The sequence below is a fragment of the Coccinella septempunctata genome, chromosome 9, assembly GCF_907165205.1.
Source record: "Coccinella septempunctata chromosome 9, icCocSept1.1, whole genome shotgun sequence".
Taxonomy (NCBI): Eukaryota; Metazoa; Arthropoda; class Insecta; order Coleoptera; family Coccinellidae; genus Coccinella; species Coccinella septempunctata.
This window is the reverse complement of record NC_058197.1, coordinates 20,232,369-20,251,364: the sequence shown is the minus strand read 5'-3', so window position 1 is coordinate 20,251,364 and position 18,996 is coordinate 20,232,369. Positions and strand designations below refer to the sequence as shown.

The 18,996-nt window shown below is 37.6% G+C and overlaps 1 protein-coding gene across 3 annotated transcripts in view; it reads right to left on the bottom strand.

Annotated features, from left to right (window-relative positions):
* Nucleotides 1-264: 264 nt before the first annotated feature.
* Nucleotides 265-18,996, bottom strand: part of LOC123320235 (scavenger receptor class B member 1) — a 28,052-nt gene continuing 9,320 nt past the window's right edge. For 2 of the 3 annotated variants that reach the window (XM_044907485.1, XM_044907484.1), the window contains exons 2-9: nucleotides 11,992-12,083; nucleotides 11,748-11,911; nucleotides 9,891-10,035; nucleotides 2,481-2,684; nucleotides 2,196-2,420; nucleotides 1,830-2,096; nucleotides 1,641-1,766; nucleotides 265-1,583 (exon numbers count right to left, since the gene is read on the bottom strand). In XM_044907485.1, the coding sequence (XP_044763420.1) occupies nucleotides 1,227-1,583; nucleotides 1,641-1,766; nucleotides 1,830-2,096; nucleotides 2,196-2,420; nucleotides 2,481-2,684; nucleotides 9,891-10,035; nucleotides 11,748-11,911; nucleotides 11,992-12,083 (1,580 nt within the window). In that variant the 3' untranslated portion in view covers nucleotides 265-1,226. Of the gene's footprint in view, nucleotides 1,584-1,640; nucleotides 1,767-1,829; nucleotides 2,097-2,195; nucleotides 2,421-2,480; nucleotides 2,685-9,890; nucleotides 10,036-11,747; nucleotides 11,912-11,991; nucleotides 12,084-15,735; nucleotides 15,932-18,546; nucleotides 18,707-18,996 lie in introns of those variants that run through there. The other variant, XM_044907483.1, reaches the window with a different exon arrangement.

Genomic DNA, 18,996 nt, shown 5'->3' with positions numbered 1-18,996 from the left:
AAAAGTCTAATATATTTGCACAATCGCTTTACTTAAGTTCAAATACTTAATTCATGTTTTTCTTCTTACCATAACCTGTAAATCGAATGTACTTAAATGAAAATAAAACACGAGAATATTTAAAAATGAGTCAGTTCATTCCACTCGGTACAGATTTAACTAACAGCTCGTCAAATTTCACATAACTGGATGAAATAATGGGATTTTTTTATCTCCACATTCTTAAAATTTTGTTTCTGGGTTTTAAGAATAAATTAAATGAGGTTTAACTGAGAAAATAGTTTTATTTTTCCATATTCAATTCTCTTATACTACCCGGTACATTTTTCAATTTTTAATATTATTAACAAATGTTTTAAATTTTGTATAAAAAGTACAAATTCAGTTTTCGAAAAAATCGAACATAAATGTATATATCATCACACTAACACTCAATAATCTGCAAAAAGGAATAGATTAAGTAGTTGTTTCTTGTTTGGTTTCACATTTTACGTTTTTTTTTCTTTTTTTTTAATTTTTTTTGGTAGAGTATTGAAGGTTTATAACTTATTGATGTGAGAATCTATTACAAATCGCAAAATACTGATCAGTGTGCTCATTACATAATCCGTATAAAATAAATAAGACGTGCAGTCACCCTATATGCAGTTCTACCACTAAAACGATAATAATATGAGAAACGGATCAATGCACCAAGTATTCCTCTTAAAAACTACCTCAACATAAAAATCTGTTGAGAAAAAAATAATAATATCACAAATCAGATGTAAAGCATTCGTACATTTCACGTTTCTAAAACAAAACTACGGGACCAAAAATGCAGTCGCCTCAATCCGATTAAAAATTACCCCATAAATCAACATTTCACCATCACAGACAGGCAAACTCCCATCGGAAATCTCCAATGGACCGGGGATAATCTCCCCCCATTTCGTTTAAACGTAGTAAAATGTTAATTTTTACTCTATATAGATACAAGACTACAACACGCTTAACTGGATCGTCGAAAAACCTTTCGACTTGTTCAAGCCATCGATTAGACTATACAGCACGCGATAATAAATAATATAAATCAATAATCCAAAAAGCAGAACCGGCTGATGGTTCTGATCACTGATGGGTAGGAACCTACTTAGCTTTCTTCAAGTACGACCCTGATTCAATCCAGTACACCGAGTACTAACTATAGGAATCACAGAAATTTTCAAACCCTGTTTGATCACTGCTCAGGCAGTCGCACTGGACCTGTTCATCTCCCCTGTCTCCTCCAGTTCTTGCGTCAGGGGGATTATAACACTGGTGTAGTAGGTCTCCAGTTCTTTATCGGTGGGACTGCTGCACTGGTCCTTGTCCGTTTTGTAACTGGAGAGGGTGTTCTTGATGAAATGCGGAGTGTCTTGGATCCACGGAGCCTGTCTCCTGTTCCTGTTGTTCTTCAGTCTGGTCATCCTGCACACCGAATAGATCAGCATCAGCAGGCCGCAAACAGTGGAGGCGTACATCAGGACGTCTGTTACTAGCGGTAAGATGTGGAGGTACAGCTGTAGCCTACTTCTTAGGCTGTCTGGAAGGCCGTACAACCTCTGCAAAGATCAGAAGATGAAATATTGTTAATATCTCAACTGTGGCATGTTACTTACGAATTCGGCCCACAGAAGTGGCAGCACCATGTCAGAAAACCTCTCCACATGAGCTATGGATGTTAGGTCTCTCAAGGCCATGTTGATTTGGAAGTTAGCCCTCAGTTCCACTGGTACCCCAGAACGCTACAATCAAAAAAGAACCATTGGTGATTGTGGTTCGAGTGGTATTCAAAAGCAAGTACTTACAGGTTCGATAACGAAGTAAGACTCGTGTTTTTCTGCATCTGGATGGACCCCCTCAACCTTGGCCTTCAGGATAGGGTCGTTTTTGTAGAAGTGGGGGGCGCTCAGAGCGATAGGGAAACCATAGTAACATCCGTGGACGTCCAGAAGCCCCTTGGGGAAACACTTGGATTTATCGTAGCACAAACATTGCTCAGTCTCCGGTGAATCTTCCTCGAAATTGTAGACGTACGACTTGAAGGTATCCTTAACAGTCTCGTTAACCTTAACCTGGAACCGAAGAATCGTTGAAATACCAAGAATTCGCCTTCTGGAAGAATTCAAAGGGACCAAGGGCTGACCCTTGGGGAACACCGCTCGAGTACTCACCAGGTATTTGGCCCTGCACATGCTCTTCCTGTAGAAGAAGAGTTTGTCCTCTGGTTCGATGAGGGATGGGAATTTGGCCCCGTCTGAGGCTCCCCTAACGTTACCGCATGGATTCTCCCATTGGGGGATCTTGGTGGAGCCTCTCCACATGTCTATGAGACCGGCCTTCTTGACGTCGTCTTCGCCGGTGTAGACGGTCTCGAAGTCGCCATCGAAGTCGTACATCTGCAATTGGGAATTGTTAGAAATCGAGCTGTTAGAGTTTTGGGAACAATTAAGGCTTACCCTGTCTATCAGACCGAGGTTTTTGAAGGTGATCCAGTTGGGCATGAACTGGTTGCCCAGGTTCATGAGGGCGTTGGTGTAGTTGAACATGAACTCTCTGGCCGTCATTTCGACCAGGGGTTGTTGGTCTATTTGACGTATCAACATGTTGAGGCCCAGTCTGGTGAAGTAGGAGTTTTCGTCTGATACCACTTGGGCTATGCTCTGGAAAGACAATGAGGGATCGTCAGATTTAACAGTATTGAGACACTCTGGCAACTGACAGACGTGCGAACAACATAAAGGATGTGAATGAGTAAGATCAAGGAGTGATATAGCCTCCTAAAGATGGCAATTTTTCTCAGAAACCTGGAAACTGATAGAAATGACCTTCTATGGAAGCAAAGAAGGCTTGTTTTGAGCTCCAGCTAGTCTCTAAAGGGTAAAATAGCAAATCTACCCTGGTGGATTCGAGTCTAAGACAAGGTTACTTGTTGTATAGGGTGGTAGCGATAACTTTTGAAAGTCAAAATCCGTTTACTCGTTGTTTTGCAATAAGGAACGCAAATATAACTCTAAAAGTCTACCGATTCACAGAGGGATATAAAATAAATCAGAAAAAGGAAAATTACAGTGCAATAGGAGGAATAGAAACAATCTACTTCACACAACTTGGAGTTTTTTCTTGAAATTACACACAAATAGCGATGCAAAGGTGGTGAATTCAAGGAGTGAGTTGAGAGGAAAGATCCGCAGGGTTGGGGTTTCAAGCAAGACCACACAGAAACACGGTGGTTCATCTTCGAGTGCTTTCTGCTCCCCCCAGGTTCTCACACCACCAGAGTACTAACAGTAGAGGTGGACACTGGCAAGTTAGGAAAAAAGGAACGAAAGTTCACTCTGGCAACTGGTAGAGGTGTGGACAATATACAGGATGTAAATGAGTAAGATTAAGGAGTGATACAGCCCTCTGAAGATGGCAATTCTCAATTTTTTTCTCGAAAACCAGAAAACTGACAGAAATGACCTTCTATGGAAGCAAGAAGGCTTGCCTTGAGCTTCAGCTAGTCTTTAAAGGGGAAAATAGCTAACCTACTCTGGTGGATTAGAGTCTAAGACAAGGTTCCTTGTTGTATAGGGTGGTATAGCGATAACTTTTGAAAGTCAAAATCCGTTTACTCGTTGTTTTGCAATAAGGAACGCGTTAGGCACTATAAATATAACTCTAAAAGTCCACCGATTCACAGAGGGATATAAAATAAATCAGAAAAAGGAAAATTACAGTGCAATAGGAGGAATAGAAACAATCTACTTCACACAACTTGGAGTTTTTTTCTTGAAATTACACACAAATAGCGATGCAAAGGTGGTGAATTCAAGGAGTGAGTTGAGAGGAAAGATCCGCAGGGTTGGGGTTTCAAGCAAGACCACACAGAAACACGGTGGTTCATCTTCGAGTGCTTTCTGCTCCCCCCAGGTTCTCACACCACCAGAGTACTAACAGTAGAGGTGGACACTGGCAAGTTAGGAAAAAAGGAACGAAAGTTCACTCTGGCAACTGGTAGAGGTGTGGACAATATACAGGATGTAAATGAGTAAGATTAAGGAGTGATATACAGCCCTCTGAAGATGGCAATTCTCAATTTTTTTCTCGAAAACCAGAAAACTGACAGAAATGACCTTCTATGGAAGCAAGAAGGCTTGCCTTGAGCTTCAGCTAGTCTTTAAAGGGGAAAATAGCTAACCTACTCTGGTGGATTAGAGTCTAAGACAAGGTTCCTTGTTGTATAGGGTGGTATAGCGATAACTTTTGAAAGTCAAAATCCGTTTACTCGTTGTTTTGCAATAAGGAACGCGTTAGGCACTATAAATATAACTCTAAAAGTCCACCGATTCACAGAGGGATATAAAATAAATCAGAAAAAGGAAAATTACAGTGCAATAGGAGGAATAGAAACAATCTACTTCACACAACTTGGAGTTTTTTTCTTGAAATTACACACAAATAGCGATGCAAAGGTGGTGAATTCAAGGAGTGAGTTGAGAGGAAAGATCCGCAGGGTTGGGGTTTCAAGCAAGACCACACAGAAACACGGTGGTTCATCTTCGAGTGCTTTCTGCTCCCCCCAGGTTCTCACACCACCAGAGTACTAACAGTAGAGGTGGACACTGGCAAGTTAGGAAAAAAGGAACGAAAGTTCACTCTGGCAACTGGTAGAGGTGTGGACAATATACAGGATGTAAATGAGGAAGATTAAGGAGTGATATACAGCCCTCTGAAGATGGCAATTCTCAATTTTTTTCTCGAAAACCAGAAAACTGACAGAAATGACCTTCTATGGAAGCAAGAAGGCTTGCCTTGAGCTTCAGCTAGTCTTTAAAGGGGAAAATAGCAAACCTACTCTGGTGGTTTCGAGTCTAAGACAAGTTTCCTTGTTATTTAGGGTGTTAGCGATACTTAGTGAAAGTCAAAATCCGTTTAACACATTAGGCACTATAAATATAACTCTAAAAGTCCACCGATTCACAGAGGTATATAAAATAAATCAGAAAAAGGAAAATTACAGTGCAATAGGTGGAATAAAAACAATCTAGTTCACACAACTTGGAGTTTTTTCTCGAAATTACACACAAATAGCGATGCAAAGGTGGTGAATTCACGGAGTGAGTTAAGAGGAAAGATCCGCAGGGTTGGGGTTTCAAGCAAGACCACACAGAAACACGGTGGTTCATCTCCGAGTGCTTTCTGCACCCCCCAGGTTCTCACACCACCAGAGTACTAACAGTAGAGGTGGACACTGGCAAGTTAGGAAAAAAGGAACGAAAGTTCACTGCTATGATGTGAATAAGGAAAAGTTTCTTGTGAAACTAGCTTTTTCTACCCTTTCGAATTGAAGGAGACCCCACTTTTTATTTTCCTCTCGCTCCCATAATAATATATAACTCTAAAAGTCCACAGATTCACAGGGATATAAAATAAATCAGAAAAAGGAAAATTACAGTGAAAATAAATCAGAAAAAGGAAAATTACAGTGCAAAAGGTGAAATAGGAACAATCTACTTCACACAACTTGGAGTTTTTTCTCGAAATTACACACAAATAAGGATGCAAAGGTGCCTAGTTCAGGGAGTGAGTTGAGAGAAAAGATAGGGGGATCCGCAGGGTTGGAGATTCAAGCAAAACCACACAGAAACACGGTGGTTCACCTCCGAGTGCTTTCTGCACCCCCCGGGTTCTCACACCACCAGAGTACTAACAGTAGAGGTGGACACTGGCAAGTTAGGAAAAAAGGAACGAAAGTTCACTGCTATGATGTGAATAAGGAAAAGTTTCTTGAGAAACAAATTTCAGAGGTGGTTTTTTTCTACCCCTTGGAATTGTAGGGAACACCACTTTTTTTTAAGTTTCCTCTAGCTTCCAGAATATCTGGGTAATTTAATTTTTGTCAGTTTTCTGGTTCCATACGGAAAAAATTAGAAATGGCTTCTCAGGCGCCATATTTTGGGAGCTGTATTCAAGCAGGCACTGTTAAAAAAAATATAGGAAATATCCCAGCATCAGGAAAGACCCCTTTTAAATTTTTAGCAACTAAATATTCGTTCATACACCGATTTATTGTTAAATTTGTTGGTATGCTAGATAAAAATTGAAATATCCTTTTTTTAAGCTGTCTGTAGCTATATCAAAATAGTTTTTGACGCACCCTGTAGTCGTTGGAACTGACCTATATCTATCCAACAACAATTCGATTCAATCAATCTCATGTTTGCAAATCGAGATTGCAAACTTTCGTAATCAAGAGAAACAGCTGATCTTATACAGTTAAGGTCTGAAAATTTCGCTATTGATGATTGCAATCCTCTTTGTTTGCGTCTTCTTCAATAATAATCACCTTTCTATCGTATAGTGGTGTGAAAATACTTATTGCTTATAGGATAATCAGTTACATCATTATACTTGTCGTAATTTTTATTGTGAATTCTCTATCAACCGTTGGACTTATTTGCTCATCAAAGTGTGATGTTAAATTATGCCTATGAAATATAGGTATTCGTTTTTTCTTTGTCAATCTCTGGAAATTTTCATCCAATTAACACATATTTTGAACGAAAAATGACAAATATTTTAATATGATTTAAGTATTCTATTTATCTTTTCAAAATCATATGATATGAAATAATTCTTGCTTTGTTAACGAACAAGGAAATATTTTCCTGAAATTCCTGATGCATTTCACTAAAATTATACGGCGTTGAAGGCTAAACAATCGTTTTAATAGCTAATCGTGATTGAAAAAATTCAAAACAATAATTTCCTGAACGTTTTTTGTGTCGATTCTCGAAAAATATGCCGGTCCCTACGGTCTAATAATAATCAATTTGGAGAATGAAATATTAATTTTATCATCGTGGTAACACCTTCTTTTAACCGTGAATCATCGTCGAATTTTTTTCACCGTCTGGTTTCGAGATTTGGGAGTAAAATTGCTCATATCTACCGATTTTTTCAATATAGGAATTTTATTAAAATATGCTAATTGTTTAATGTTAAACAGTGGGGAGGAGTGAAGGTCACCTTGTATATATTTCGGTATTAGGTTTGGTAGGATTTAGTGCTTCAGAATCCTCTTTAATATCGCTATTTTTGGATGAAGAATTTGTATTTTCAATAGCGATTATTTATTTAAATCGACCACAAGAAATTCCCTGAAACAACTCGATGATTTGGCCAAAGATCTACCTTCCTTTTACTCTTATTTCGAGGGTTGAAAATTGAGGAAAACAAGAAATAGTTAAGGACTTATTTTAATAATTTTTATGCATAATTGAACAATATTGTCCGAAACCAAAATTCCAACGTTTCAGTGCTCTGCAATTAGAAACTGCATTCTGCAATATTGCATTAATTCCTATATTGGTCACTGGTTATATAATGAGGTATCAGAATGAGAAATACCTAGAAAAGAGGTTGTTTGTTCATGATTCATTTATCTCGATCGGATTCGTATACTTTTCGATGAACATGGAGGTGAATGAACACAACAACATCGATAGATTGCGTTTACTTTGAGGAAATTGAGTAGAATCCTGAATTCCAGATTTTTTTTGAGGAATTTGGATAACACCAATTAATTGGGGAAAAATCGAAAAAACTAGATAGACTTTTATGATATTTTTTAGAATCAATGTAAAGGAAGGCGTAACAATTTATAAAAACAGAATTCTGAATCGATAATCCTACTTTGAGGTCTTTCGGGTCAATTTTTTTAACTCTTCGCGATTGTATACATATTACGACATGTTTTCGCTAATTGGTCGGCTCAATTTTAATTTAAACGGAGGTTGAGAGTTCAAGTTTTCGAACGATAAGAAAATAACTGCATCATCGCTTCAATTCCTATTTGAGAAGATCCTTGCGATTAATCAGAAAAAAAACGGGTCATCTCCTTGATATGATCCGGTTCAACTGAACGAGGATGAGGTTTCGTTGAAATCCATCTGTTCTCTCTATTTTGTACACCGAAAATTCTAAAAATCCACTAATATACTGCCCCTTGAGTTTATCATTCAAAAATCGAAAATGACCAATTGAACATGTTTTTTTTCATGATAATTCGACGAAAAACTTTCACTGAAATGATTCCAGTTGCTTTTCAATACGTAACACACGGTATATCCCGTTTTTTCAGCCTATTTACATCAAAATCACAACTACACTACGTTTAGCTCAAAATTTCGAACGAACAAACATAAAATCATCAATTTTTAGGTGATAAAGACGATGCTACATGAATAACTAATATACACAAAAATTTTCAACGCTTTAACTATAACAGTTTCCAAGATACCGATCCTAGATTGTCACAAATAGCGAAATTTTATCCGAAGGTTTCGCGCTTAACCCATCGTTAAAGTCTCCGCGAGAGTCTTCGTAAAGTTTCCCCGTTTTACGGGCGTCAAAACGAATTTATCGGTTTTTTTTGGCGGATACAATCACGAATTCATCGGTGGACTGGTGTATTATTAGAAGTGAAGTCAACAAGAGCAGGTTTCTTGGGTTAGACCGGGAGATTTGGCTCAAATTTATCGTCTGCGTGTAAAAATTAGGAGAGACTCATGAAGACGGGCCTGTTTGATTCCACGGATACGAATCTTTGAAAATTATCGATCCCGGCTTTCGTTTAAGAGTTTCTCGAAAACCACAAGAGATAACTGGGTTAAATTTGGTACGAAAACGTTCACAATTAGGGGTTGAATCTGGTTGGGCATAGGAGCTCGAAAAATGCCCATTCCTGATGGATAAACGTGGAAAACCTTGGTACGGCCGCCTAATTCTCCAGATTCTAACCCGATCGACCTTTTAAATCGAAGTGTTCCACGAAAAATACCTCTGGATCTCAACTGAACTGAACCATCATTTCCACGAACATTTAAAATTCTTCCTATTCGCGTAATTTCACACAGTTAATCCATCAATAACACAGTGCGACCCCAATACCCAATTTCGCCGATTTCAAGTTCAACGAATGCAAGACATACGTTTTAACTTTTACTTTCCTACGATATGCTTATGTTGATAAAGACGTACTGGTCTTTTTGAATCTACCAGAACTCTCACTTTCATTGCCACAGACTGTGCCGGCTCTAGAATGTTCTTAAGTTTGAGGTTATGTAATCGATGTACGTTGTTGGTATTTGCGGTCGCAATATTTCCAATTCGAGGAAAAACACTATAAACTTGGATTGTGAATTTGTTGAAAAATTGGCTGGTTGTTGTTGGCTGTTACGAAATGTCACAAGAAAAATTTCAATTACGATACTATTTCTTCGGTTGGTGTTGAAAATATGACGTTAGAGCAGTTTTTCATGAAACTACAGGTGTGGTTTATTGAAATACTGAAGGGTTTTTAGATTAGCTATATGAAAGGCCAAGATGACATAGGTCAGGCCAGATTAGGTTAGTTTAGGATAGGTTAGGATAGATTGGGGTAGATTAGGTTAGGCTAGGGCTAGGTTAGATAAGGTTAGGATAGATTAGGTTTGATTAGGTAAGGCTAGGGATAGGTTAGATTAGGTTAGGATAGATTAGGTTTGATTAGGTTAGGCTAGGGATAGGTTATGATAGATTAGGTTTGATTAGGTCAGGCTAGGGCTAGGTTAGATTAGGTTATGATAGATTAGGTTTGATTAGGTCAGGCTAGGGCTAGGTTAGATTAGGTTAGGATAGATTGGGATAGATTAGGTTAGGCTAGGGCTAGGTTAGATTAGGTTAGGATAGATTAGGTTTGATTAGGTTAGGCTAGGGCTAGGTTAGATTAGGTTAGGATAGATTAGGTTAGGCTGGGGCTAGGTTAGATTAGGTGGGTTAGGTTAGATTGAGTGAGAAAAAAGCTCATAAAACAAAGATTGTCGACCAAAATTCGAACTTACCAAAAGGGCTATGTTGGGCAAAATCATCGTGTCGTTTTCGAGTCTTCCCTCTGACATTTCTGGCACGAAAACCAACGGATGACTCGGTATGGCAGAGACGGTGAAGTTGTCGTTAAAGGTTACATTTTCATGCGTCATAAGTTCCCTGCAAAATGAGGATTTTATGAGATTGAAAATCGCGAAGAAAAGCAAAGAAAAACAAGAAACTTTCAGATAAATCCAGTAGGAATATTTCATATGATAAAAAAGACGAAGAGAATAGTGAAAAATAATCAGGAATTCATATCTGCCTACTCTCCTATCAAAATTGTTCCAATTTCATCGCGAAACCGGGATTCTCTAAATCTGTTATCACTTTTGTCGTTACAGTAATCGTGCTGCAGCATCCGATCCATTTAGAAGAGATGCAATTATCAATTTCGACCTAATAATCTCCGAGAGAGCGAAACGAAAAAACGCGGAAGGAGGAATAGAACATAAATAATCGAGAATCTATGCAAATGAGCAGTGGAATAATCAACTTAAACGACTTGAATGTTTAAATGGACAAATGTCCGGGTTATAATATCATTTTTAAATCGAAGAATAAAGGTCCTGCTAATAATTTTCTGCGTGGAAGAAACAAGGACATTAATCAATTAACGATACCTACAAAATGATCATGAATTAACGTTTGAACTCTTGTGAAAATTAAACATCGATTTGTGAAGATTACAGCCTGAAAAACGACAGATCATCGAAATTGATGTTTGTGTATTTGAAGAAAAAATATGCAAACATACACGACGATAACAACACTTATCTATTTGAATGAATTTCCCAAAAAACAGCTTATCAATATGGGCAAAGAATTATTAAACATACATAACAAAAATATAGAAATTGATTACTAATCCATTTTTTTTCGTTTCGATCATTTCTGCTTAACTTTTTCGCAATTTGGTAGCCAAGTTAATGATTAATGATGTTCATTAATTTCTCTCATTAGTCTTTTGCGATTTTTTGACAGGTTTTCCAAGAGCTATTGTAATTACAGAGTCATTTACCTGTTTAGTCAAGGTACCTACTCTATCTACCGCTACAACTGACACTATATTCTCATTCATATCGAATAACAATAAAGCAAACAGTGAATGAGAGGCTGAAGTATAGGTTTGAATGAAGAAATAACGGAACTTTTAATATATTGTTAACGAGGATCTCACTGAAGTTTAATTCTCTTCAAAGAGCTTATAAAATATTCAATTTCGAGTTGTTAAAATGAAATATGAAACGTTCAAATTAACTGGTAAACAAGCTCGAAATTTATTCCATAAATTAGTTGGCAAAAATCACAAACTATCATGGTTGAAATATAGTTTTTTGGTGCCTTAAACATGACTGGATCTTAATCCAATCAAAAACTTGTTCAGGCTCATGAATACCATTGCTTCATTTCCATTTTTCAGTCCAAAGAATCTTTTGCTTCAGGTAATTTTTTCTCCACTTGGATTGAGACCTGCTTCACTGAATCTTGAAATAAATATGTAATATCTACATATCGTTGCATTTTTTCAAACGAAGCAATCAGTTACGAAAATTCACACGTCGTGAAAACGTAAGATTTCGTAAAATTTAAGAGCACACAGTGGAACAATTTCTACAAGTCAGTGTACTTTCTGTTTGCTTTGGATCAATTCTTACAGTTTGTATAAACAACGTTTGAAATGTTTCAAATTGGATGAATGACTCGAATAAATATTTGGGAAATGATGCAAATAGACCTGATTTTCATGCAGTTACATCTGGAGTTTCACATGGTTCAGTTCAAGGCACCAAAATATGGAAAATGTTGGTAATGACACAAGTTTTACTTACTTGTAAACGTATGGACCAACTTCTTGTAACTTCAACTTATCATCGGTGCCATTCATGTACTCTTCCTTGTTGGTTATATTCCAAAGGAATACGCGAAGATACAGATCCACTGGGGGCACTCTCCAGAGTTCAAAAACTTCACCCTTATCTCCAAATATTATTTTCTGCAAAAAAGAATAGTCTTTAATTGTTTATCGATGTTAAATGAAGATGGGGGTTTATTGAATCAAAAAGTTTTACTTACGTATCTGTAGATGAGATCATAGGGGTTTATGATGAAAATCATTAGTCCGGAGATGAAAGAAGCTATACCAAGAACTGCAAAACTGATGGCCCCTAGAAGAAGAGATGAAACAATGTAAAAATTGTTCAGAAATTCACAAAACGAGGTTTTTCATGGGAGTAATCTTCAATTTCAACAGTTATTTATAAAAGTCTTTTCTCAAATCGGATTAGAAATTTCTCGAAAGATGATCAACTTTATGGCAACTTTTCTGCGAATTATATTTAGTTGAATAAGTATACCACTTTGATATTTAATAACCTAGCAGACACAAGTAGGTTGAGATGATGATGATGTCGACGCAAAAAATTGATCCTTCACCAATTATTATCGGCCAACTGTCAATATCCGCTCCACCCAGCCATCAATTTCACCTGACCGCAGTCTGGTGGAATATGTGGATCTTGTATATTTTTTTTCGGCGTGGATTGGCTATCTACAATAAGACAGTTACGGGGAAAACCCAGAGACCCGTCGATGGAACGTGAACCTGTTTGAGACTGCTCTTTTTTTTAAGAACTTGCTTCGCCTCCTCCGGACCGTGCAAATTTAAGCTCTAGCGATCATTATAATCATAATAGTATATGGATGTTGTTGGTTATTGAGGAATTTCGCTAAGAACACGGATGTTTTCCTTCAATTCGAGCAATGAGCACTCTGAAAGAATTAAAAACATCTTTCCCTTGCGGAAATGTCTTTTTTTTTCAAAATAACGATTTTTTCAACACTGCATCACGTTGCTGTGGACCACGGTATCAAATAAATGTAATATATCAGTTTTCTTGTGTTAAAATGTTCTGGGATATTAAAATAGATATGCTGAAAACCATAACAATAGCGGTTGTCATTATTTCAAAGAAATATTCGAAAATTTTTCATTAAATGTGAATTTGGATGCACAGTGTCTCTTACAGGGAGAATGAGGAGATGAAATCGAAATCAAGCATCAGTATGACGTCGAAGTTCAACACCATTCAATGTAAACAATGAGAACAATAATTATTGAGGCATTTACAACACAATCCATAACTGTAATACGTGAATTGCCAATCAAGGATCGTTTACATTCACGAATCATCCCATCTATCGGCATTTTCATCACAATCAATCATCAATTTGCATGAATGGATTCTTTGCAGTACCTACGCTGGGATTTCTGAGACACAATCAAAACCAAGGACGCCCATTTGCAGTTACGATCCGCAATGACCGAGTCTGGAAAACGAGGGGGCTTAATGTGTAGATTCCCGACCAGAGTTTTTATCGCAATCCTAGACGACAATAATTCCTTGTCGCGTCAAAACAAAGGTTAACCCTCTCTGTATTTCCGCGAATTCTCAAGGATTCCATTTATTAGAGATAAAAAAAGGAGAAATGTTGATGTTATTTCCGTCGTCTAGTTTTTCAAGAACTGGAGGATGTAGAATAATCTCTCATACAAGGTTTAGGCGTTTCTAAGACAGGATATATTCAAGAAAATGATGAAGAAGTTTCCTGCTTGAAATTGTGGGAAATAACCGAAATAAAAGGTGAAAGTAGATATGAATTTCGTGCGATGAATCACGGATCCATTGCCTAGGTCAAGATTATCGACTCGATTAAACCTTGAATGTTACATTACAACCAATTTCGACAACACACTAATATCTGGACACAATCTACCAGTTCGTACTCTCTTATCAGTCCATCTTATCGAAACAGAAAGGATCATTGAACTCGTTATCTCCCCTCAATGGTATCCCATCTTTCTGTGTCACTGTCACGGATCCTTCGAAATTCGCGGTTTTGACCTCAGGGTTCGAAAAACATCGCAAATGGGTCGAAGAACTGGTCGCCAAGGTTGGTTTTGGGTAATCGGTTAGTGGCATGTCCTAATCGATTCTTTCTAGAAGCTGTTGGCACAAGGATCGTTGACAGAATTGCGCAAGTGGGATGTTGAACCGACCAGAGATGTGTTTACAGATGGTGTCTCAGGTAGATGTTACAAAACCTTTGTTGATCCATCACTTTCTTCCTTTATACCACCTACTTGTCGTTTGTGGATTCCTCTAGAGATTCCTCTAGGAAAAAATGTCCACAAAGTGTCTTTGGTAAGGGTATAATTGAACACCAAAGGACTTGTGGAAAATGGAGTCCAAAACTGCACTGTAATTCGAAGCATTTCAAAAGAAACTGAGTAGCAGTAGCTCTACCAAACGTCAGTGTCTGGTGAAGGTCGTTTGTGGATTCCTCTAGGAAAAAATGTCCACAAAGTGTCTTTGGTAAGGGTATAATTGAACACCAAAGGACTTGTGGAAAATGGAGTCCAAAACTGGACTGTAATTCGAAGCATTTCAAAAGAAACTGAGTAGCAGTAGCTCTACCAAACTTCAGTGTCTGGTGAAGGTCGTTTGTGGATTCCTCTAGAGATTCCTCTAGGAAAAAATGTCCACAAAGTGTCTTTGGTAAGGGTATAATTGAACACCAAAGGACTTGTGGAAAATGGAGTCCAAAACTGGACTGTAATTCGAAGCATTTCAAAAGAAACTGAGTAGCAGTAGCTCTACCAAACTTCAGTGTCTGGTGAAGGTCGTTTGTGGATTCCTCTAGAGATTCCTCTAGGAAAAAATGTCCACAAAGTGTCTTTGGTGAGGGTATAATTGAACACCAAAGGACTTGTGGAAAATGGAGTCCAAAACTGCACTGTAATTCGAAGCATTTCAAAAGAAACTGAGTAGCAGTAGCTCTACCAAACGTTAGTGTCTGGTGAAGGTCGTTTGTGGATTCCTCTAGAGATTCCTCTAGGAAAAAATGTCCACAAAGTGTCTTTGGTGAGGGTATAATTGAACACCAAAGGACTTGTGGAAAATGGAGTCCAAAACTGGACTGTAATTCGAAGCATTTCAAAAGAAACTGAGTAGCAGTAGCTCTACCAAACGTCAGTGTCTGGTGAAGGTCGTTTGTGGATTCCTCTAGAGATTCCTCTAGGAAAAAATGTCCACAAAGTGTCTTTGGTGAGGGTATAATTGAACACCAAAGGACTTGTGGAAAATGGAGTCCAAAACTGGACTGTAATTCGAAGCATTTCAAAAGAAACTGAGTAGCAGTAGCTCTACCAAACTTCAGTGTCTGGTGAAGGTCGTTTGTGGATTCCTCTAGAGATTCCTCTAGGAAAAAATGTCCACAAAGTGTCTTTGGTAAGGGTATAATTGACCACCAGAGGACTTGTGGAAAATGGAGTCCAAAACTGGACTGTAATTCGAAGAATTTCAAAAGAAACTGAGTAGCAGTAGCTCTACCAAACGTCAGTGTCTGGTGAAGGTCGTTTGTGGATTCCTCTAGAGATTCCTCTAGGAAAAAATGTCCACAAAGTGTCTTTGGTGAGGGTATAATTGAACACCAAAGGACTTGTGGAAAATGGAGTCCAAAACTGGACTGTAATTCGAAGCATTTCAAAAGAAACTGAGTAGCAGTAGCTCTACCAAACGTCAGTGTCTGGTGAAGGTCGTTTGTGGATTCCTCTAGGAAAAAATGTCCACAAAGTGTCTTTGGTAAGGGTATAATTGACCACCAAAGGACTTGTGGAAAACGGAGTCCAAAACTGGACTGTGATTCGTAGCATTTCAAAAGAGACTGAGTAGCAGTAGCTCTACCAAATGCAGTGTCTGGTGAAGATGAACCAAATGGGAAAACCACCACCACCCTTACCAAAAAACTCTTACTCACACTTTCTGTTACCACCAGTCCTAGCACGGGCCTTTTCTACGCTAGCCTGGTCTTTGCTGGGGCAAGATTTGAACTTGGAGCTGGTGTTGACCACGTCGTAAGTACCACCGACCAATTTGTCCCATAACCTTTGTATGTCCTTCATCTTGTAAGGTCTTCAGGATGTGTTTGGATGCACCCACTGTATACTGTGTTCCTGTTTAGGATTGCGGGGTGTAATTTGGGGGTCACCTTGTATATTTTCAAGTGCAATGTCGATTAAATAGGCGAGTATTTCAACCGGAACAGTTCGAGATGGTAATCTTTGAACGCTGGGGGATATGCAAGATCGGGATGTGGATTATTTCCTTATTTTTTAATCTGTGGAATGTTTTATGAGTGTTTTCAAGACGCTTGTCAATGTGTAGAGGCTCTCAAATATTACAGGTAGAGTCCATATTAGTTTATCAAATTTATATGCAGTTCTAATTTTAATTTTTATGATATGGGAAGTTTTTGTCTAAGGTGATATATGTTGAGGATGAGGAAGTAGTTCCGTTTCCTAAAAAACTGGGTTTTCTAGTTTTTTTAATGGTATTTCCCATCAGCTGATGTTAGGTCAAGAATAGAAGAAGTTAAAACAAAGAAAATTAGCAATTATTAAGAATTCATGAGAATAACTGAATAAATTCCCAACGTTCTGCTTTATCTTCTAATTTTGAATTAATTAACTTCGGATGCCCGATTGAAAGGTGCCTTAAATTAATTGCAAATTGGGTGAGTTATTGTAATGTTTTGACCTTCGTGACCAATCGAACTCCAGGTCCAATTGTGAACAATTCCAAAACATGTTCGCTTATAACTCTATCAAAGCGGGCGAATTAATTACAATTAAATTATTTGCTGTTTCTAATTTAATTGTTTTTGAAACAATTAAAACACGCCATTCTCAATAAATCTTGTAATCCTTATCGGTTGAGACTGGATGTACAATAATATATCGTGCATTGTATTTTGATATAAGTAACGACCAAATTTCTGTGCAATTAATTCATATAGGCTGAATCTTATAGGTGCCTATGACGCTCATTCGTCTCAGCTCAATATAAATTTTTGAATTTGCAATTAAAATTGCAAAATTTGCAATTAAATGTCATTGGAATTGGAGAATTTTACGTATGTTTACAGCTAAGAAACGCTCTATCAAGAACTTAGTTCAACGAGCAAATCTAAAGCCTAAGGTGTGCAATAAATTATTGCAAATCTGACGAATTACCGCTAATATGAGTATAGCAGGCGTAAGTAACAAATTGTGAGCATTGCATAATTACTTTCGGAATCGGTAATTCGATTGACAAATGCAGATCCCCGATCAAGGACAATAAAGCGTTTTCTTCCATCAGCGATTCTCGAATGTTCTATACCGATGGAAAACTACCTAATAGTCGACTTCTTGCTTATTTCCCAATTGCGTACAAATAATTAACTACTGACCTCTACCGTGGTCAATCCATGATTCACCCAAGAAATGAGGTAGTAATTCAATACAGCAGATCATGATCTGCTAGAATAGACCCGGAAAAGTAGCTGAATTAGGAAGACATTTACATTTCGTAATTTGGTAACGACCATTTCACGTGACACTGGTCCAGAGCAAGATTAAATTAGAATAACAACTCGGTTTTTCATTCCTCGCTTCAAAACAAAGCGAATTCTACATGTCCGTCAATTCGACCGGGGCTGAATCCCCTAGATTTCGCGAGAACCGGTAAGGCTCGTTTAATTCGATGCAAAAACTGTTGTTTACCATAGAAGAAATCCTTAAACTCGGATAGATCCAGCCTGGACGACCCTCATTTTTTTCGTTTACTTAGATATTTTAGAACCGGCGAGAAAATGTGACAAGAACGACCGCATTTTTGTACCGAATCGATAAAACACAGTGCAGCGGTAATGATCCTCGAGATTGGGATGTTTTGAACGACGCGGCCGTAAATCTGGCCGGATTTGCATACGGGAGTTGCGAAATTCCGCTGACAAAGTTATCATTATCTTCGTTGTCGTCTGTTTTGATCACGGTTGTTGACGTTCGTTTGAAATTAGTCAATTAATGCAAGAACATGAAAAGTGTACAGATTTCGAGGTCTCTACTAGAACACGAATGGTTTGAAATTCAAATTAACACGAAAAATCGCTTTTAACCAATAAGTAATTGTTGTTTACGAAGATCATATATTATATAGGTAGTTTGACACTTTGATCATGGTTCTCCAAATAAAATTGGATCAATAATTTTATGAAAATTTGAGCAGATTAACATTGCAACAAGATCAATTCATTTTTCCCTTTTTCTACAGTGCCTATTATAGCTCATTTTCACCCATTGAATCTTGATAATCAAAATGTAAAAAGTGATAGAAGTTAATTTAGCAATCTTCCAATATTTTTTTATGCCTACTTATTTGATTCTTTTCACTCATTTAAAAATTAATACAATGAAGATTAATAATTTTTGGAGACAGCTCTGATTTTATTTCATTGAGAAATTGCAGTGTGTATTTATAGCTAAATGGGAAAGAACTAAGAAATTGTCGTATTAAAAAAAATCCAACACAAAATTTGAAACGGTTTGAATTTTGAAGTTTGAACCAATAGAAAAAGGTTTGATTCTGGAGAAAATTTATCGAATCGTTGCATACAAGCATCCCTTTTCGTTAAATTCATTATTTACACTTAAAAACTAAAAAAAATCATGCTAGACTTTTCACCGCATTCAATCGACATTGCACTCGTGGAAACACAAAAAAACCGACATCCATGAATGAGACTCACTTTGAAAAGTCGAAAAATCGGGAACCAAATCCAAATTCAGGGTTGACACAGGTAAAATCACCACAAAACACCACGAAAATGCGAGCGAAACACAGGCGCGTGTCTGAAAATCACGAGAGATGGCGTACCACACAGATTTAGTAGTCGAGTAGGTAAACTTTGATTTTCTGAGCTCTTTATATCAACTTTCACCACCAACTACGCGCTTCCAATCCGTTCTTGACATCCCCCACCTCTACTCAAAATTATCGCAGCCCACTGACGTTTTTTTTTTGGTTTTGGGACGGCTCGGGAAATGGAAAATCAGATTTTCCCACCTTATGATCGTGTGGATACTGTAGGAAGTACGCTAGGAGAATAATGATCGTTGGTGTGAATCATTGAGAATTGATTTTCCTTCACAATTTACATTTAGAATTCGATGGAATTGGATGTTTTGTTCTTTCAAGA